The sequence below is a fragment of the Sylvia atricapilla genome, chromosome 6, assembly GCF_009819655.1.
Source record: "Sylvia atricapilla isolate bSylAtr1 chromosome 6, bSylAtr1.pri, whole genome shotgun sequence".
NCBI lineage: Eukaryota > Metazoa > Chordata > Aves > Passeriformes > Sylviidae > Sylvia > Sylvia atricapilla.
Genome location: NC_089145.1, coordinates 19,511,544 through 19,531,012, shown reverse-complemented (window position 1 = coordinate 19,531,012; position 19,469 = coordinate 19,511,544). Strand labels below are relative to the sequence as shown.

Here is a 19,469-nt window from a genome sequence, read left to right as displayed (position 1 = left end):
ATTAAATTAATAGCTGCCTGTCATCTCTTCTAAGTGTACTCAAGCAATTTGCAAGTTGCCATGCAAAAACAATCTTGCTACGAAAGGTTCATTAACACAACAACCTATTCTTGGGTTGAAAAATAAGTGCATCTGCATAAACAATAAGATCTGTTCCATGAGAACAAATAAAAGAAAAACGTAAACAACCTGAATCTTAGCATATGCACAGAAATCACCCTCTGACCGAAAAATGAAGTAGTAACAAAACTACCAGCCAATAAGTGCTGCACACGAGATCTGAAACTTTATAAAATCAGTGATGTGAATAAAGAATTGGCTTCTCCCACATGAAGAAAATGGAGTCTCGGCTAACTTACTACAATGCTCATCATTTCCCACCACTGAGCCTTTGTCCACTCCATTTGGAAAGGAGAGCTTGACCACACTGGACTGCATCAACCCTTTGTGTCATTGCCACCCTCACAGGAACTGACATTCTTGGTGACCTTGAAGTACCAAATGTCAGGAGCTGTGGCCTTCAGGTCTTTTTCCTTTTTTTAGTTTTTACAATTAAACCTAACCACCTTGGTAAGTATATGTCTGTGAGCACACAGGCAGACACTTGCTAAAGTTGTTCTCAGCTTGTCGGGGCTCGGTATGGGTGAAGAGTTCATGCTAGTTCTGCAGTCCTTTCCAGTTCACAAGAGCATTAAAAAAAAAAAAAGAGCCAAGCCCCAGCCAGAACTGTCCTTGTTTCTCCTGTCCTATTTTTCATTTCCTCTTCTCTGCACAGAAGCATAAAGATTCTGAAGTAGTGGCCATATCTTGAATCCTTCCTCACTCATGCTTTTATCCCAAGTGGAACTTTTGCTGCCATTTCTCCACTCTTCTACAAGACTGCGATTCTTTCTGTTAAAAAAAAAAAAAAAAAAAAAAAAAAAACAAAACAAAAAAAAAAAAAAAAAAAAAAAAAAAAAACACAAAAAAACAAACGCCAGCCAAACACCTCTAAAAAAATAATTTACCTTGCTAGTGCATGGTGAAATGCAGAGCAAATAAAGACTGAGCTACAGCATCATGAAGATACCTTTCCACTCAAATGCTGGGGCCCTGCTTCACTGGTTGTTCTTCTGGAGATCATGGTCTTTGAACGTGTTTGCTCCACTGAAACAACCACTTCTATTTCACAGTTCAGAAATTTCCATTTTGGCTGCAGGTTTTCCTCTCCAATGGAATAGGAAACTTCATGAAACTGCATGCGAAGAGGAGATTGTGCAACAGGAAAATAATTTATTAGCTGCTGTCCCGGCCTCAACCAGTGAGCCTTCTTTTCCTTTTGGTTTGTGCTCTGACTGATGTCTGAGGCCATGCAGCCCGAGTGCTCCTGAGTTCAGTGATTTCATGCTGCTCCTTTGTTGCAGTCAACTCTCTGTTGTCTCTGCCACGCCAGGGGGGTGGTTATTGCAGCCAGTCACCTGCTGATGAAGTGGGGAAAAGCCCTGGTCTACCCATGGTCCTGAAGATTCCAGCTGAGTGTTTCTCACTGAGGCTCCAGCAGGTTTGACTTCATTTGGCCAGACTTGACAGGTGTTTGCCTGGGGCAGAAAGGATTCACAGGCTGTGTTTTCTGGTGGCTTTTGTCCAGAGCCTCATCCCCCTCAACAGTCAAGGGAACAAGGCATAAACAGAGCAGTGTTTTAGCAGTTTGGTACTGACAATTTTGAAAAAAACACAAAACACCTCCTCCATTCTCTCAGCTGATTAGAAACAGGAGAAGCTTTTAGCCTCCTAAAAGCCCTGTAAATAAACTGTCCAAAAATGTGAGGTTTCAGTTTCTTATCCCTCTTAAGACAGAACCTGATTTCCATGAAACTCAGGTGATAATTGACACACTCATCAGGGGAAAAAAAAGGCAATAACACAAACCTTTCATTGTGTGACCTGATGTGCAGAGTCCTGACTCCTGCTACAGACCAGTATTAGTAACTTGCTGGTTTTCCCTTCTGTCTTCAGCAGCAGCTGCTCCTCCCTGCCCCTGTATGCTGACATAGCAGGTGTCAGGTGAAGGTGTGAAGGAGTTTGACCTGTTAAATCCTACAAGAGTATGCTTGAGTTATGATTTCCTTTCCATTCTGATATTCCCACCCGCATGGACTTGTTTCTTTCCAAGATTCAACTTTGTTTTTGTTGCTGCCTTTAATAAAGGAATAGTTTCAGCCAGATATGACCTTGGCCTTTGCTAACAGAGTGTTAAAGAGGGAAGGTTCTGCCAGGGAAAAGTGACACAAGTGCTCTTAGTTTCAGTATCACACCCAGGTGTGATAAACTTCACAGTGTGGAGTTTAGACTTGCTTAAGCAAGTGCCTCCAGTGTGATTCACCTCCTAGAAACAACTCCCTGAGCTTGAGTTTCTTCATGCAAAAGTCCTTTATACAGGCATGTGCCTGTACTCATCCTTCTAGATAAAATGGACTGAATATTTTGAATTCATTTTGGTGATCTGTACAGTGTGTGCTTTTGGAACCTCTGGGAATGGAAGAGATTTCGACTTTATATGGGTAGAAACATAACTATCCTGAAAGGCAAGTCAGTGCTGTTGGGAAAAGGGGGGGTCAGACCACCCAGGACAGAGATGAACAGCCACTGTGGATTTCTTGGTTCCTTGGCTGCTTTCAAAGAGCAGTGGAAACCAAGGTGTGAATACAAAGGAGCCATATTTTAACCTCTGCCTATTTCTGGTTCCTGTATATTCTCAGTCCAGCTGTAATAGTCTCAGATAAATAAAGTAATTATAAAGATGACAAACTCAATAAAAAAATTAAAAAGCATATTATATACATAAAGGGGCATTTTTAAAATTATTAAATATAGTATTGTATTGATGTACTATATTAAATATATATAAATATATACTATAAATAGATCATGTATAGATACATAACAATGTATCTATATAAAGAAAAATAAATTCCAACGAGAATTGCCCCAGTCCAGTCCAACTGTTCCCAGGTTTTTGAGCCCAAACTGTGCATCCAACACCATCACATGTCCTTACCAAAATGAGAAAGGGTAAAAGCATAGGTAAGCCTTTCTGTCACAGAATTTTACTAACTCATAGATTCCTTTGAGCCACATCTCTAATCCTGTGCTCAGTTTTGGACCCCTCACTGCAAGAAGGGGGTGGTCTATGGGTTCTGCTGTCCTCCTCCTCCCAAACCCACATTTTCTGCAGTAACACCTGGTACAACCCAAGCCAGAGGCCTTACAGCAGTGCACACAGTGGGTACAGAGGTGAGGAGTGCCACTGTCCCAGGCAGAGAATGGGGAAGGGAGAGCAGGCTTGGAGGGTAAGAGACAGGGACAAATCTGCTTTCCTCTAAGACTCTCGAAATAGACATTGAAGGCTCCCCCAATAAGGGTAGTCCCAAACAAGCAACATAAGAAGAACATATCTGCAAAGCAAAGAGTCACTCCCTCAAAGGCGTAGCTCTGCTCTGCTGGTCTCTCCACAGTCCCTACAAACAGCAGTGCCTGCTGCTGAGCAGACCCTCACTCTCTATTACATAGAAAGCACTGCCAAGCCAGAGGAGGAGCGGAGAGAGGCTGCTGCTGCTGCCCTCTGAAGGCATCACCGACTCTGTGAGTCAATCAACTAACCATGACAATTAGTCAGGAAACAAAGAAAAAATATGAGAGAGGTCCAGATCTTGAACAACTTCCTCTCCACACTGTAAACCCCAGGCAAAGGAGGACAGCTATGTTGATGCAGACAGTGGGTTAGATTAAGCATTGGGTAAAGCCAAAGAAATAAGCATTTAAAAACAGGCTTTTTTGTTTGTTCCTGGCAAGTGTGGGTGTTTTGTTCACCCCAGCTCATACATTTCAATAAGCTAGGAGGAGACTCATGGCAAATGCTCCCAAGTCTCATTTACTGCAGCATTTACTGTGATTTCAAAGAGCAGGACTTTTTAAAGATTACAGGACACTTTTTGACAGGGGAATGACTAGATGCTGGCAGGTCCTTTTCCCTGAAGTTGTTAAGGAAACTTTCCTGTCTGACCATTCAGGAGTCACTGTGGCAGTCACACTCCCAACCACTCCAGACTGTCACTGCTGGGTACAAAGCCCTTTCACAGTGGGTGGCTCCAGTGACCCCACGGGTGCCCCTCTTGGCTTGCAGCACACCCCACACCCACAGTCAGAGAAAAGGCTTTCTTACCAGCTCAGTTCTGAGTTTCCCACAGCTCAGGCGGTGGGACTGGGACTGCCAGAGCAGTCCTGGATGGTCAGACGGGAAAAGTCCCTTTGGACAGTGCTGTTGAGGATGAGCCACTGAATTTAACCAGGACTGTGGGCCCAGTGGGCAGCACCTCTCCAGTCTGCTGCAGGGCTTTCAGGGAAGACAGATGTCAAATATTTAAGAGGCAGAAGAGATATTGATGACATTCAGTGACAGGCTGAATGGGGAAGCTCAGAGGAGCTCCATCTGCACTACCAAACACAGGGATGCTCAGCATATAATCGCCATCCACCCTGTGTTCTGAAAAAGAAACAGGATGGGGGGAAAGCATAAGAAATCCTCTGCATTCACTCAAACTTGTAATGGACAGTGGTTCTGAATCTCTCAAATTCAAAGTTCCAAATGCACATCAGAACTCCTTTCCCATTCCCACTCAAAAGAAAGAAAGAAAAAAAAAAAAAAATAAAAAAGTGGTTCTTGCAGAGCTAGTGCATACACTACTTAAGAGGCACCTTTCACAAATACTGTCAGTTCCCTCCTGCAAAACAGCCTCTCCCACCCTCTCATCTCTCATATCCAAGCACACAGTAGATACACAGTCCATTGGCCTGAGATGTGCCTGAAGAAAGACAGTTTTAGCACTCCTCATAGGGAAGCCATGAGACAGATATACAGGGGACAAGGGTGAACAAGTTTCTGCTCCAAGAATCAATGATAGGTTACTCAATAAGCCTTCGGTGTGAAGAGGATTAAAAACCCCCAGTGAAAAAGAGGGCTGGCTGACCAGTGACAGGTGTAAATCAGTTTCACAGGTCTGCAGGGCGGGTGATTTATGGCACAGTCTGTGCTTTCATACTGACATTTAATATAAATAAATTCTGTCACTTTCTAGGCAGCCCTGTTGCAGTACTGACTTGAAGACAGACCAGTTACAAGACACTCAATCTTTAAGAAGCCCAAGAAATTCTAACAGAACCCACTCTTTTCAGGTTAAAAAAAAAAAAAAAAAAAAAAGTTTTAAAAGAGTAAAAAAAAAAAAGTTTTAAAAAGTTAAAAAAAAAGAACAACCAACTAAAAAACCCAACCAACTCCTGTGTGTGAGCCAGTGCAGCTGTCTTCATAAATTTCAAGGTCAGAAAGAATGATTCTCTGACTCCAATCTATTTTCCAATGTAACAGAGGTTGTTACTGCACAGTCTATAATAATTATGCCACAAGAATAATCAACTAGCTCTTGGCATAAGTGGGAATTAGCTTTGAAGCCAAATGAGAGACACTTCAAACAGCAACACTCCTGAATACTCTTGAAATTCACAGCTACTGAAAATCTGCTCCGTGCTATGGCAGGAGTTTAGGGTAGCTGGGATCCTCCAAGTCACTGTCTTTTTTTTTTTTTTTTTTTTTTTGAGGTGTTTGCTTTCCTTTTGCTCATTGCAAAGTCTGGTGATCAAACTATAATTAAGCCTCTACCTTCTGTTATACCAATTATTCAGATTAAGATTAATATAATCATCTATTTCTATTACTTGCATATACCTCCTTACTGCTCTCTCCCATACAGGTGAGTCTCTTACACACAAGCCCATATTTGTGGCCCCAAGAGTGCATTGGCCATGCACAGCAAGCAACTGTTGATAAATAATGACAATTTTCAATTCACTTACTTAGGCACTGGAGCTGTCACTTCTTTTCATCACTTGGTTTGGAGAAATGCACCCAAACTACTCAAACATCTGAGCTGCCACTCCTTGTGGACTTGGGACAGCTTTCACAAGACCTGAAGAAGTGCTTGGGGCAGGATTAGCCCCCTGGAATGGATGAACTTACACACAGGAGAGATGTAAACTGGCACAACAATTATACAGCACTTGCTCTCCCAGGTGAAGATAACTAACAGGGGTATCTTCAGATGCAAGTAATGAATAAAAGGCAGCTAATTCTCAGGTGGTGAGTAGCAGCTATTTTACAGCATGCAATTTTGAGCATCACATCGATGAGAATGGCTGTCCCTTTGCTGCAGAGTTGCTTTAGAAGCTGCTACCTCTGTTTTAAATCTTTTGTTTATGTAGCTGAATGCTTGGTGCCCTTACCTGGAACTGTTAGGATAGAAGGGGGAAGAGAAAGCGATCTCCAAATTTGTGGACAAGCAAGAATGTCCCATTTAACCTACTGTTGTCCTGCAAGATCCACTTTCCATATTTGACATATGATTAGGATGACTAATTACCTCCTCTTTGCTCAGGGAAATACCAAACAGCCTGCTCTTCACACATTTAATTAACAGGAAAATTAGCAGAGACTTTCCTACAGAGAATGTTGACTGTGGGCTGAATTTCCAGCTCAGGTACCCCTGGGAAACTCCCTGGGCACTGTGGGGAATCAGTGCCAGGATGAGTCTTGCTTTGTCACCTGCTCTCCTCAGTGGGAAGCAGTGCTGGCTCTGTGCAGACCTGTCCCAAGTGGGGACAGGGCAGCCAGGGAACACAGCCTTTCAGGAGCGCAGACACCCATCTGGTGGCTTTGTCCAACGCACAACGTCCTTTCAGGGCCAGGAAGGTGCACTCTGCCAGGTCCAGGAGTCCTGCTGCTGGCATGGGGAAGCAGCCAGGTTGGGAAGGAACAGGGAATCCAGTGAGGGAAGTTTGCTACTCTGAGACTAAAGCAAAATGAAGAAGTTCACGTAACTAAGCACACCATAAATACCACAATTTGTCTCTCACTAGACCTGCAGCTTCTCCTCTCTCGGGGACACATGCTGCCTCGAAGAGTAAAGTATTTTCCATCTGCTGACTCAGTGTCAAGTGCCAAAAGGCCTGGCGGGTGAACCCATTGCCATTTGGACCTAAAATGAAAAGGCAATCCAAAAACCCTGCAGTGTTCACCCTACTGCCAGCAGTGCCAGCAGAAAGATACACTGCAAGTCTTCTGATTGGAAAAAACACCCCAAGTTGCTGTCCACGTGGCTAGGGCCAGAAGCAGCTCTGCTTTCTGACAATAAAAAATGTGCTTGGCTGTGGGGAATATCTGGGAAAAGGCCAGTGGTACTAAGAATAGTCCTATCAATAAGTTTATGACAGAATTGCATGGACACACAATAAATCGCTTACCTTAAGAAGGAAACAGAGTAAATAGGGAAGATAGATTCAGTGTGATGAGAAGTGACTCAGTCCAGGTCATTATCAAAGTAGAAGGTAACAGACTTCAGGAGGTGGTGAGAGAAACTCCTTCTTCCCATTCTGTCAGCTCCTCCAGGAGGTTTTCTCAAGTTGTTGACCACAAGGGTAGAAAAGACCCACCCTGTGGCCCTGTCACAGCTGTGTGACATGGTCAGCAACACAGTGCAACCCCAAACTAGAACCCTGTATCCAAAATTAAAGTGTTTCTCATGCTGCAGCTCAGGCATGGGGTCAGAGTCTTTGCTTCCAGAGGACTGGAAGGTTCCTCAGCAGGGAGCAGGTGCTCAGCACTGCCCCTCAGAGCTGTTCCCAGGGCCCTGCCTCACACTGACACCACGGCACAGCCTTCCAGACACCTTCAGGTTCACCCCATCTGTAAAAGCAAAGCACTTGCAGAGGCTTGTGCAATCTCACGTGGCTGTAAATGTGGTGGTCATGGCCATACACTCGGTGTGGTTTACAGAACAGATTGTGTTTACTTCAGTTTACAAAGTAAAGCCACCAACTTTAATTCTCCATAAAAACAAAACAATGGGGGAAGTGCATGATTCAGAGGGCTTGGTGCAAATTTTTGCAAAGTAACAGATACAAAACCAAAATAATTAAAATCATACATATGTGTAAAACGAAAGAAATTCAAGTTAAAACCAGGACTAACTCCTATTAGCCCTAGAGATGATCCAAGAATATGTCAGGAAATAAATAAATCATTCTAATTTACACCATAAAAGAGGGTGCTGCTCTCTAATCAAAATGGTTTGGGTATTTACAGAAGGCAAATGGGTTACAGGAGAAACGGAAAGAAGAAAAGCATCCATAAGTGTGAACTGAAATGCTGCAGGGTGACCACCTCTCCACACACCTCAGTGTGACTAAGAGAAGGCTTTAAATCATGGCAAGGAGCCAAAGAAATTAACTGTGACAGGACACCATCATCTGCCCCTCACTGGAGGGATGTGCCAAGGTGAGACCAGCATGGCTTGCTGCCACCTCAGAGGTTCTGAAGCTCCACCACAATCCAGGGCTGCCCTGGGGCAGATGACAGCAAGCTGGCCTGGTCAGTCCAATTTATGAACAGGAAAGCAATTTATCCTATAACCCATCTGAGGGAAAGCTGCTCAAAGGCACATTTTCCAGGCCTCTGCTGGACTGTGGGTGCTCTGAGGAGGAGAAGCAGGCAGCCAGCACAACTGAACTTTTTTCCTGCCATGAAAAGCACAGCTGGTGATCCAAATACTCAGCCTTTCCCCAAAGGCCAAGAGCTCTGGTGACAGCAGGGAAAAGGAGGCTCATCCAAGTATCTCTCTCAACATTGCAAACCACAGGAGACAAAGCAACACCCAAATTTATCAAGGCAGCACAGTTTGTGCTCATAGCTGGTATTTCTGATGCTTTGTGGCCAAATAGTAACCTGCTCTCCTTTTGCTGCATATACCACTAATGACAAGTCCTGGCAGGTCACAGCTGTACTTCCAGTGCAGCCAGTGGAGCAGATGTTTAATGCCCAACAGAAGCAGGGCAAATTCTGCAGTTAATGTCATAGCATACAAAAAAAGTCCCAAAGGTTCATCCTAACCTGTTTCCTTGCCAAGACACACTTATTTACAGTACCACTTAGAGTAGATTCAAGTGGTAGTTGTGTTGTGTCCGTATTTTTAATGGGATTTGACATTTAAGGCAGCACTGCAGTTCACCTCTAAGCCTATAATTGCAATTGGAAATCTGCTTAGCAAGACACAGCAGAGTATCCTGGGGACAGCTCAAACAGATTGGATCTGCCCCCACAGAAGCAGCATTGGAGTACCAAATGATGCTACAAAGCAGACACTGCAGACTGCAGTGCCTGACAGACACCTGCCAACTGGACCCACTCCTAATCTTCACAATGAAAACAAAACCAAGGACTGCAAAGAGCCCTCACTATATCTTAGAAGCAGTACTGCACTGAGTCAGATACCACTGGAGGTCAGGAGCACTTCATGAATACACTGAGACAGGGCTCCTTTCCACACCCTGCTGATTATCATCGGTCTCATGAAATCTGCAAGTGCTAGAAGTACCAGGGAAGGCCCAGGATGAAATCCTGATCATCCTCTCTTGATCTGGAGTCACGATGGCTCAGTGCTGAGAAGCACCTATACATCTCCCACACAAGTACAGCATCCCCTTCCCATTTGATTTCTCTTTCGTCCTGGCTCTATCACCACTGAAATTTTGAGAGCAAATTGATGCCAAATGCCAGGATGCTCAGTATATTTTGCATGCAATTTACACACCCCAGCCACCCTTTTTACCCAATTTATACCAGAAGCCCCAAGATATGACTGGAACCAAATAAAGTACATATGAAGTACTCAGCTCAGACTCCACGTATACTCGGTTCTCTTCGGGCCTGGGGAAAAAAGTAAGTCTGATTAATTCTGATTTGGACTTTTCATCCATGTCCATGGGAAGCAAGGTGAAGGATCTCCTCCTCTTAAAAGCCATCTCAGCAGATCTTTCTGCAGGATGCAAATGGTTTCATCCCTGAGTTCAACTTTAAAAGAGAAATTAAGTGCTCAGCAGAAGCAAAGGGAACACTGAGCACAGAGGCCTCCACTGCAGGGACAAAGAACAAAGAAGAATCACAATTGGGAAAGAGGGAGAAAAGCAGAAAGAACTCAAATTGCATCATACCAAAGAAAAAGAAGGAAAACTGATGCCAAAAAGTTTACACCAGTAGAGGGAGAAAGCTTACAGAAGGCAGACTGGGCTGTTCAACAGCAAAACCTTTACAGCCCTCAGTGGCCATTCGGGAGCAGCCTGGTACCTCCATCAACAATGATCCCAGACTGGTAAAAGAACCCATCTAGAGAGCATTCTGAGCCATAAGAACCCTCGAGCCCATTTCAATGACACGGGAAAATTCCTATTTTTCTCTTTTTTTCCCCAGCAGGGACGACACACCACTTTGTCCGGCTTAGTGCACACAGTTCTCCCCTCCTCAGCCAAGCTGCTCCTAGCTGACAGAGGTGCAGTTCAGCTCGGCAGGGTCCTGCCTGGCGGCTGCTGGCACCACTCCCTCGGGGCCGTCGGCGATGCTGGGCTCGCTGGAGCACTGCCTGTGGCTGAAGCAGCTGGGCTGCAGCAGCAGGCACGCCTCAGGGCTGTCCGGCTCCTCGGCCACCATGCCCGTGTGCATCATGGAGGCCATGGCCAGCAGCTGGATATCCGAGTGGGCGTTGGCCACCGTGTGCCGCCGGATGCTGCCGCACTTCTCCAGGTACGCCTCGCCCTCCTGCTCTGTCAGCGGCGTCAGCGCCTTGGGACGGCATCGGGAGTAGCGCCTCTCTGCAAGAGAAAGGGGAAGCAGGAATGGTCAACAGCACACAAACAACGCGCTGCCCACGCCGCCGGGCTGGCCTCGGGGAGCAGAGAGAACTCAGCGTGCAGCTACCGAGTGCCCCACCTCACTGCCACTGGAAAAGTCAGGAGCTCACTGTTCATACTGCTACGTGCTGGGAAAGGAGATCTGCCTCTGCCCCACAGAGCAGAGACCTCCCATCCTGCTGTAGGGGCTGCTGTCTATGACAGAAGTGAGCCAAAATGTCACCAGTGCAGCCAAGGGACTTTTTTTAGCATCTTGAGAGTCTTCTCTTTTATCAAGGAGTGAAGACCAAGTAGATACTCTCACATGCAGGTTCACTAAAATAAGTGACACTTAGGAGGCACAAGTCTCCAAAAAAAACCATTCAGTGGGGATTTGAATTGTCATCCCTTTCTCCGAAAAATTTCTCTCAGGAAGTGCCATTAGCTGTTGTCAATGTGAAATTCCTGATGCTTACATTGCACTGTCCCCTCCATCTGCTTAGGAACAGGCCATTCTGTTGGCATTATCCCACCATATTTTTAAAAGACCATGCCCAAAAAAAGACATTTCATCCACTTTGCAACACCTCTGGTTTGGAGGCTGGACACAGAAGACACCTAACAGTGCACAGGAGCAGTCCACAACGGCCTGGGGGAAAGGGACACAAGGGAAATGCAGTGTTTGTGCTAAAGAGGAAAGGCAGTGACAGAATGGATGGGGGTGTGATCTGCTCAGGAAAAGCATTAAGGAGGAAAAATGCCAGGTCAAAAGCACAGACCCAACGTGGAGTCCCTGGCGCAGCATCATGAAGCACATTTCAATTCTGACACTGAAAGCTTGAAGGAAGGCAGGGGTCAGAGTTCTGCCTTCCCTCAATGAAATCCCACCCCAGGCAGGTTGAATCAGACACTGTTACTGTTCACCTGCTGGCTTCCACCCCCCTGCAATGTTCCAGGTGATTTTGGACACCTCCTGTGGGTCTGTCCCTGCAGCAGCTGAGGGAGCCATTCCCTGTGTGTCTCTGTTTCTCACAAACTTCACTGAAGCGCAGAGTCTCATTTCATAAAGCCAGAAGCCTTTAAGCCATATAAAAGGCTTCCAATCAAGACTGCAAAACACAAAAGTAACAAAATGCAAAGCAAAGCTCTCATCACTGAGAGTTATAAGGGTTTTGGAAGCTTGTATCAGGAAGAAAAGCAGAAAACAAACTACTTGTTGCAGGGAAGAACAGGTAAGCAGCCAACACTTCATCCTGCTACTGCCAGTTGTCATGCATAGCAGAACTAGAAATTTTACTTTTATTTGGTGCCTTATGACCAGGAATATAAACTGGGAGGAGCTTTTCTGGTACTTTTTTTGCAAGCAACCTCAGATCAGCAGTGATGTGTGGCTGTTTTATCTTCTCTCTTATCCCCAGTATAAACCCTGTTTCTTAGCCAGCTGGATCCCTTTGGCATGCTCCATCCTTACCATGCAGATTATGGATATTTTACACAGGCAAAGCAAACAGGCTGCTAACAGAGAGCAAGTGGGAATGCTGCCATCTACAATTCCCCTCTGTGAGCAGCCCTGTCCCCTTTCACACCTCTCTCACTTTAAATCAGCTTAAGATACAGCAGCCTTGCAGGCTGAAGCCTTATGATTACTCACCGCTGGGATCAGACACTTTCAGTCATGTTTCCCAACACTCATTTTTACTGAGGGCTCCAGTCCAGAGGGCAGTTTGGCCTCCACAGCAGCTGTGTAAAATGCAAGCACACCCAAAACCCAACAGAGCCCTTCCCAAAAACAACTACAGGGAGCCTACTGGGCTTCACCATCATTACATGCTGCCAGCAAGAGAAGAAACTGGTTCTGAGAAAGCAAAAAGGTGACTGAAAGAGGGAGACAGGAAGAGAAAGAAATCTGATTACAAATGAAAGTTCAGGAAAAGAAGCCACCTCTGCAGCAACTCTTGGAAAATACCAAGATTATTTGCAGAAAAATGCTGTTTTGCAGTGTCTGTCTTGTACTACAAACACAAGTTCCTTCTTTCCTCATGCTCAGCACAAGGTAGAGCAAGGGTAAAAGGCCACCTTGGAAATATACACAAATAAATGACAGCTAAAATCAAAGTAAGTTCAATTATTTTAAGGCATATAAACTTTACAAGGCCAGTTCGTGTAGGTTTTCTGGTTTGTTTTTTTTAAATGGCACAAATGCTTCGTTCAGCTGGCAGAAATCCAGGATTTCTGCTAGAAACTTCAGTACAGGTCAAGCAGCTACTTTTCAAACTATCCCAGCAGCATGCAAATGTTCATAAACAGCAAAGCAATCAAATTTGTCAAAGTCCAACTTTTACAGGGGATTTTGGTCTAGACTGAGCCTTAGGATCAGATCTGCAAATCCACACTGAACTGTACAACCATGTCCAATTACATGGAAGATATTTGATTGCCCAGCAACCACAAGAACAAAAATCCTGAGCCACAGTTTTCCTAAAGCAATGCCATGAGTTTATTACAGGCACAGACTGTCTGAGTTCTGGTAAGTTTTTCTACCACAAGACCATCTTTTCCCATATGCTGCTAAAGTGTAGTACAAGGCAGATTGTGTGTCTCCAGCTTGCTACAATTTTGCATCGAAGCAAAGGCAAAAGCTAGAAAAAACAGAGGGAGACTAGAGCTTTCTTCACTTGTTCTATTTAAATCTTCTTGAGTATCAAATCAGTAACACTGCCCATTAGCTAGGCAATCTCTTCTGGCTGGCCACATGTATAAGCAGAGCTCCTGCATGATGTGGAGAAGTTTCCCAGAATAATCATGGTCTTCCTTAAGTGAGGTGCCCATTCTCCCACCTAGACATGTTTATCCATACTTGAAACACAGAATTTTGATTTGTGGGTTTTTTTTTTTTTTTTTAAACAGAATCCTCAGATGGAAGGAAGACTTCATGCAAAATCCCTATTATCCCTCAGTATTAATATGCAACAGTTCTGTTGTTTGCAAAAGCTGATTGATGCAGCAGCTGAAGCAGGCTAGCAAGCAGGGACAGAGAGCAGGCAGCAAAGGACCAGGTACAGCCTCTCACCGTGGTGAAAGCAGTACTCCAGGCATGGACAAAGGGGTTTTAAAACCCAGTCCATGTCCAGAGAGAGGGGAGACTTTGTGGCTGTGTGTGTGGAGTGATGGGGCACTAATAGTTCACTAGGTCATGGGAAAGAAAAAGCCTGTCACAAAAATCTACACTCAGAAACGTTAATCAGGGCCTTCTCAAGGGTGTTTTAGCCTTTGTGTTCTGTCTCATGGAGTGGTGTACTGTTTCCTTTTCCAGCACAAATGCCTTCCATTACCCAACCTGAGTACCCCAATAATAGCTTCAGCACAATGTGCATGTCTTACCAAGCAAGCAGGTGCTGCCAGAGGAGCTGTGATCCTCACACAAACCTAAGAATGGTGACACCACCTGCTTGACTAGTTCTTCCAGCTGTAGGTAGCCCTCAGTGGGGCCAGTAGGCTCATGGACACTCTGAAAATCAAACATGAAAAGTCAACATTACCCTTAAAAGATTTTTGAATAAAGCGCGTCGATTCCGTCTGTACTGGAATATCCCAACTGTGTCAGCAAAGCTTTAGGAGCTGATGGAGGTTTGGGTGCCTTTCAGATCAGTCTCCTTGTTCAAGTCACAGTCACACCCTGTGGACATTGAGCAGACAGTTCTTTTTTCTGAGCAAGCGACAGGAAGGCACAAGGTGTGCTCCCACTGAGGATGTACACAGTGTACCACAGCAGTGTGATTATGCCAGGGCGGTTCTACCAGAAAACATCTCTTTGTAGAAAAGCCTTAACACGCCTTGGGCAAAGCACTGCTCTTTTCCTAGGCAGGACTGCAGGCAGAGCACCCTCTGTGGTTCAGCTTACAGCTGTGAAGATGGTAGATAACACCAACCAATTTAACAGTAATTTCAGAAACCGTTCAGACTTAACTTCCTGCAAAGCCTCAATAAGCTTTTTTCCTCAAATGTGCTGCTTTGAGAACCTCTTTGCTCTTAAGATTCTTGTATTAAAAAAACATTTCAGGGAAATTGAGTGGCACTTTAGCATCGCCTGCTCTTCCAGTCTGGGTCACTGGAACATCAGAACAGTGAGAACTCATACAGAACTGCCAGCTTAGCCACTCTGCAATTTTGGTTGCACTTCATAAACTTTAATTCTCATAAACTCATTATGTTGCAGAAGAAATAAAAGCCACCAGGTTCTGTGGTGTGTTGGAGGGAAGGGATGCCACCCAGAGGGACTTTGAAAGGCTCAAAATTTGGGCCTGTGCAAACCTCATGATAATCAAAAAGGTCAAATGAAAGATGTGGTTCAGAGGAAGGCTGGATGGGGCTCTGAACAGCCTGATCCAGTGGAAGGTGTCCCTGCCCATGGCAGGATGGTTGGAACTGAATGATCTTTAGGATCCTCTCCAACCCAAACCATTCTATGATTCTATCAACTCGAACATGTAATATGGCATTTTTTAGGACTGTCAGGCTGGGCAGTATGAGAAAAAACCAAAACTGGCTGTATTTGGCATGCTTGGAAAGTATTCTGTTGAGATCTGGATAAAGAGGATAGTTATCACAGATGCTCTAGATCTCTTGGGAGAGGCCTTTGAAAGATGGTCTCTCATTTTGCCTGCTGCCAAAAGGTATTTCTTCTCTAATGGGCACTACTCAGCATCCCAGCCAGCTAAGGAGCTGGTGTCAAGCAGCCAGAGCCACAGTTCATTCAAATTCCATTATCTGCTGTGACAGAGCCTTTCCCTGTCCTTGCAAAGCTGAGAAATCAGGAAAACTAGAGCACAAAGAGGCATTCAGACAAGCTAGAAGATGAAAATTTGTGTGAAAAAAAAAAAAAAAAAAAAAAAGAGTCCTGACACTGTTCCTAGATGGGGAGGAAAGGTACAAAAAAACCCCAACCAACACAACAACCACCACCACCCCCAGCTCTTTCAAGGCAACATTTTTACCTGTTCCCAGGAAAGCTCAAGGCATTCAAATTTAGCTGTCATTGTAACACTGACCATTCCTAAAATAAGCACATATCACACCCCCTTCATCATACCCTCTGCTCTCCCCCTACTTTTCCTCCAGTGTTTGCATGATTTCAATGAGGTCAAGATACCCAAGAGAGTCAGATGAAGAAGAGCAAAGGCTCCCCACCTGCAGAATTAACAGCATCTGGACAATGGAAGCTGGAACCCTCATCTGGACCAGGGGAAGGATTTCTTCCAACTTTACTTTTAGCAAGACCAAGTCTCTGAAGCCAAGAAGAGCAATCTGACGGATAGTCAACTCCTGACCCTAAAAAAAACAAAGAAGGCAAAACCCAAGTGTAGATAAAGAGATGTGTGAGCATCATACCAACAAATGGCACATAGACAGAAGGGTTTATTCTGCCCTTTGCTGCTGTGGCAAAACACTCCCCCTGTCATGCACGTTCAGGATTCATGATACTCTTTCATTTCTTCCCTTTATGTCTCACACAAATTCTGAAGTGGGCATCACCTCATCTGTGGCACCACAAGGTTTGGTGTGAAGCCAGAAATGGGCCTGTAGTTCACCAAATTATTATGTAGGTATTCATAACACTTGCCATCCAATGTGTTCACAAAAAGCCCAGGCTGGATGTAGCTTGTGCTTCTCGTGCTTGGAGCTGAGAAAGCAGAGAAGGTTTGGCAGGGAACGAAGTTGTTACGGCATATTTCTTAACTAATCTACCTCTCACCTATATTGTATCCTCTTTTTGCTCAATGTCTGCACTTTAGACCTTGCTCATATGACAAGAACCTCCAAGTCAGTCCATTACATACAGATTTTAGGATTTAGGCTGGAGCAAAGCTAGTAAGCCTGCTTAAACCAAACATCATTTTAAAAAGCAACATCTTTAACATCCTCTGCAAGGCATTCCTATTTTACATCAACAGCACAAGTGAGCAGGCTTAACAGATGATATAATATTTCTCAGCATATTTAAATACAGTATAACTCCATTTGGCATTCTGGTGTTACCACCTTTCCCTCTGCTATGTTTAATATCTGCATAACTTTCGCTTGCCCCACTGCAACTCAATAGCAGAAATTTTCCTCCCAGCCCTGCCCAGCACTTTCCAGCAGGAAAAGTTTGCCTCGTTCTTCTCAGTATGTTAATCTCTGCCCCATGGTCTGCTTGGGAATCATTTTATGATCTCCATAACACACCCAACATAGCAAATATTTAGCTGGAAGAAATTAACAGTAGTTAATCGTTAATTCATAACAGGTTGCATGTCATAATTAACAGCATTATCAATATGTAAATATAAATTAAAATGAATAGTATGGAGGGCAGCATGGCCCATAATAAAAGCAGTTTTCTGGTTTAAACCATCATTGTGTAGGGAAAAAGCTTGCAGGAAAGACCAGTACCTATCTTGAAACTATATTTCATCAGCTGCAAACCTTTTTTTATATTATGCAGTTTAGTCCCATTAACTTCATACCCCATTTCAAAATGCAAATATGTTTCTGTGCCAAGAAAAACACGATTTGCTATTCTTTTTTCCACACCAATAGTCACATCAACAGCTGCAACTATACGAAAGCCAGTGACCTGTTTACATAGTTTCCCTCTGTACAGCAATTTAAGCAACTTGGCTGCTTAAAGGTCATATTTCTGCAACAGCTATGAGCCTTGGGGGTAAACTCAGCTGAGATATGAGGCTGGTGTGAGTTACTACCTTTGGTAACATACGCTCACACATGTGGCTGACTCAGTTTCATTCTGAATGGGTAATTGCTGGGATTGCAGAAGAGCACAACGAAACAATCCTGCTGATATTTGCAGGAAAGGATGGGGAATCAAGAACAAATTGACTTTCCCATCTACCAGAGCACCACACAAAGAACCACAGCTTGGAAGGCACTTGCTGGATGAGCTCTCCTCACATGTTGTGACACACCATATAAATGGTTACATACAGTTCCCTATTTCTAGGAAAAGCCCAATTTTGTTATTAGGACACTGGCCTGGCACAAGAACAACTTCTATTTCTTGCTGTGTCAGCAACTCTCTCTGTGGTAGCCTAGAGCTGTTTACTCTGAGTTAAATTCTTGGATGTATTTAGGCAGCTTAATCCATACATTTGTGTAGTACTTAGGTGCCTACAAAGCTTTAAATATCCTGTCTGTTTACCTTTCAGTTCCTCATCCAGAAAGTGGCAATACTTCCCAAATTTTACAGCTTTGCTGATACACTTTGAGTGACTCAGATATTGTGACAAGACAAATACAGCAAAAAAATTATGCTTTCAAAGAATCTCAACATCCCAAAGTCACCCTTTCAGCACTATAACAAAGTTACTTCCAAAAGCTGCACCCATAGTGTTGTAACTTCTGTCCCATTTCTCATCAGAGACATTTAATAACAGGGCAGTAGATTTTTCTGCTAAGTGGCAGAATTATTAGCTCAGTGGGTATGACACACAGTCAGCTCAATTGTTTCCACAGTATACAGATAGCTGCAGTGCAGACAAACCCCTGCTTAAATAGGTCACTCCCTCACTGAGAGTTAGCTGCAAAAGGAGAGAAAGGGAGGGTATTACAGTTGCACAGTTTTACCTGTCAAACACCTACCTTCAAGCATCTGCAGCAAGGAAAGAATAAAAATAAACACAGTAGAAAGGTTAGTGTCTGTCTTTTCAGAAGTCCTTTCTCTTTTAGGAAATGTCAGCTTTAATAGGATTAGAGGAAAAGGGCAAGCTTTGAGCTTTACCTACTGCCTTTCAAACAATACAAGGGAAAATAATTTTAAAAGGCTCTGGAAATAATGTCTTCCAGAAGAGGCAAAAGTCAAGGCGAGGAGGCTAGCATTTCCAAGAACGTCATTCTCCACATGAGGTACATTTTTCTTTTCTTCTGATGGCAGAAAAGTTCAATATAGGCTGAGGAGGTAATTAGACTGCTCTTATGGAAACCTTGACTAAAACTATATTAAAAAATGATACAGCTCAACACTTCTGATGGAATACTAAGCTTTCAAAATACCCACCGTAAAAAGGTTTACGTAAAGTGTTCATTCTTCCTCTACCCATAGACTTACATGCCCCCTTACTGAAGCTTAAAAAAGGCCCAGCTGAGAATTTCCCAAAGGCACAAATGGGATATAAGCCCTTCAAAAGTCATTAGGGTGAGTTAAACACATTTTCTCCTGATTCAGATTTATACCCCTAAGACAAGCTGTCAGTGTTGTCATCTGCATCAACAGTCACAGCAATTTAAAAAAGAAGGAACTCTAAATACAAATAGCCCAGAGCTTCAGTCTAGACAAGGTGTAGTCCAACAGTTTCTGTGTGCAAGCTTGGCTAAGCACAGAGAGTAGACAATGTGGAATAAATTCAGCCCCAAACACTGTGCTTGTCCAGTAGATTTGAGCAGTCTTCTTACAGTTAATACTTGGATAAACTCTACTTCCTCCCAGATTTAGTTTAAGAGTTTTGACATGTATATAGCCAGTGGCCAAACAGTGCTGCTGGCAGAGAAGTGACCATTTGCCATTAGCAGGCATTGCAGTTACATTGCTTCACTTGACTGAACTGTAATTAGGATTACCTGGACTGGGTAAAATATTGCCTGGAGTGTAGGAAGAGTCTCTGTAAAATAGTGATCCCAGATTTCAGACAGGACATCGATGCGATCCTCACCTATGAAAACAGAGATTG

General features: G+C 44.0%; 1 protein-coding gene across 2 annotated transcripts in view; it reads right to left on the bottom strand.

The window, feature by feature from the left end:
• Window positions 1-7,882: 7,882 nt before the first annotated feature.
• Window positions 7,883-19,469, bottom strand: part of PRR5L (proline rich 5 like) — a 28,561-nt gene continuing 16,974 nt past the window's right edge. The window contains exons 5-8 of one of the 2 annotated variants that reach the window (XM_066321044.1): window positions 19,360-19,451; window positions 15,934-16,074; window positions 14,128-14,254; window positions 7,883-10,728 (exon numbers count right to left, since the gene is read on the bottom strand). In XM_066321044.1, coding sequence (XP_066177141.1) covers window positions 10,397-10,728; window positions 14,128-14,254; window positions 15,934-16,074; window positions 19,360-19,451 — 692 coding nt within the window. In that variant the 3' untranslated portion in view covers window positions 7,883-10,396. Of the gene's footprint in view, window positions 10,729-10,852; window positions 10,963-14,127; window positions 14,255-15,933; window positions 16,075-19,359; window positions 19,452-19,469 lie in introns of those variants that run through there. The other variant, XM_066321045.1, reaches the window with a different exon arrangement.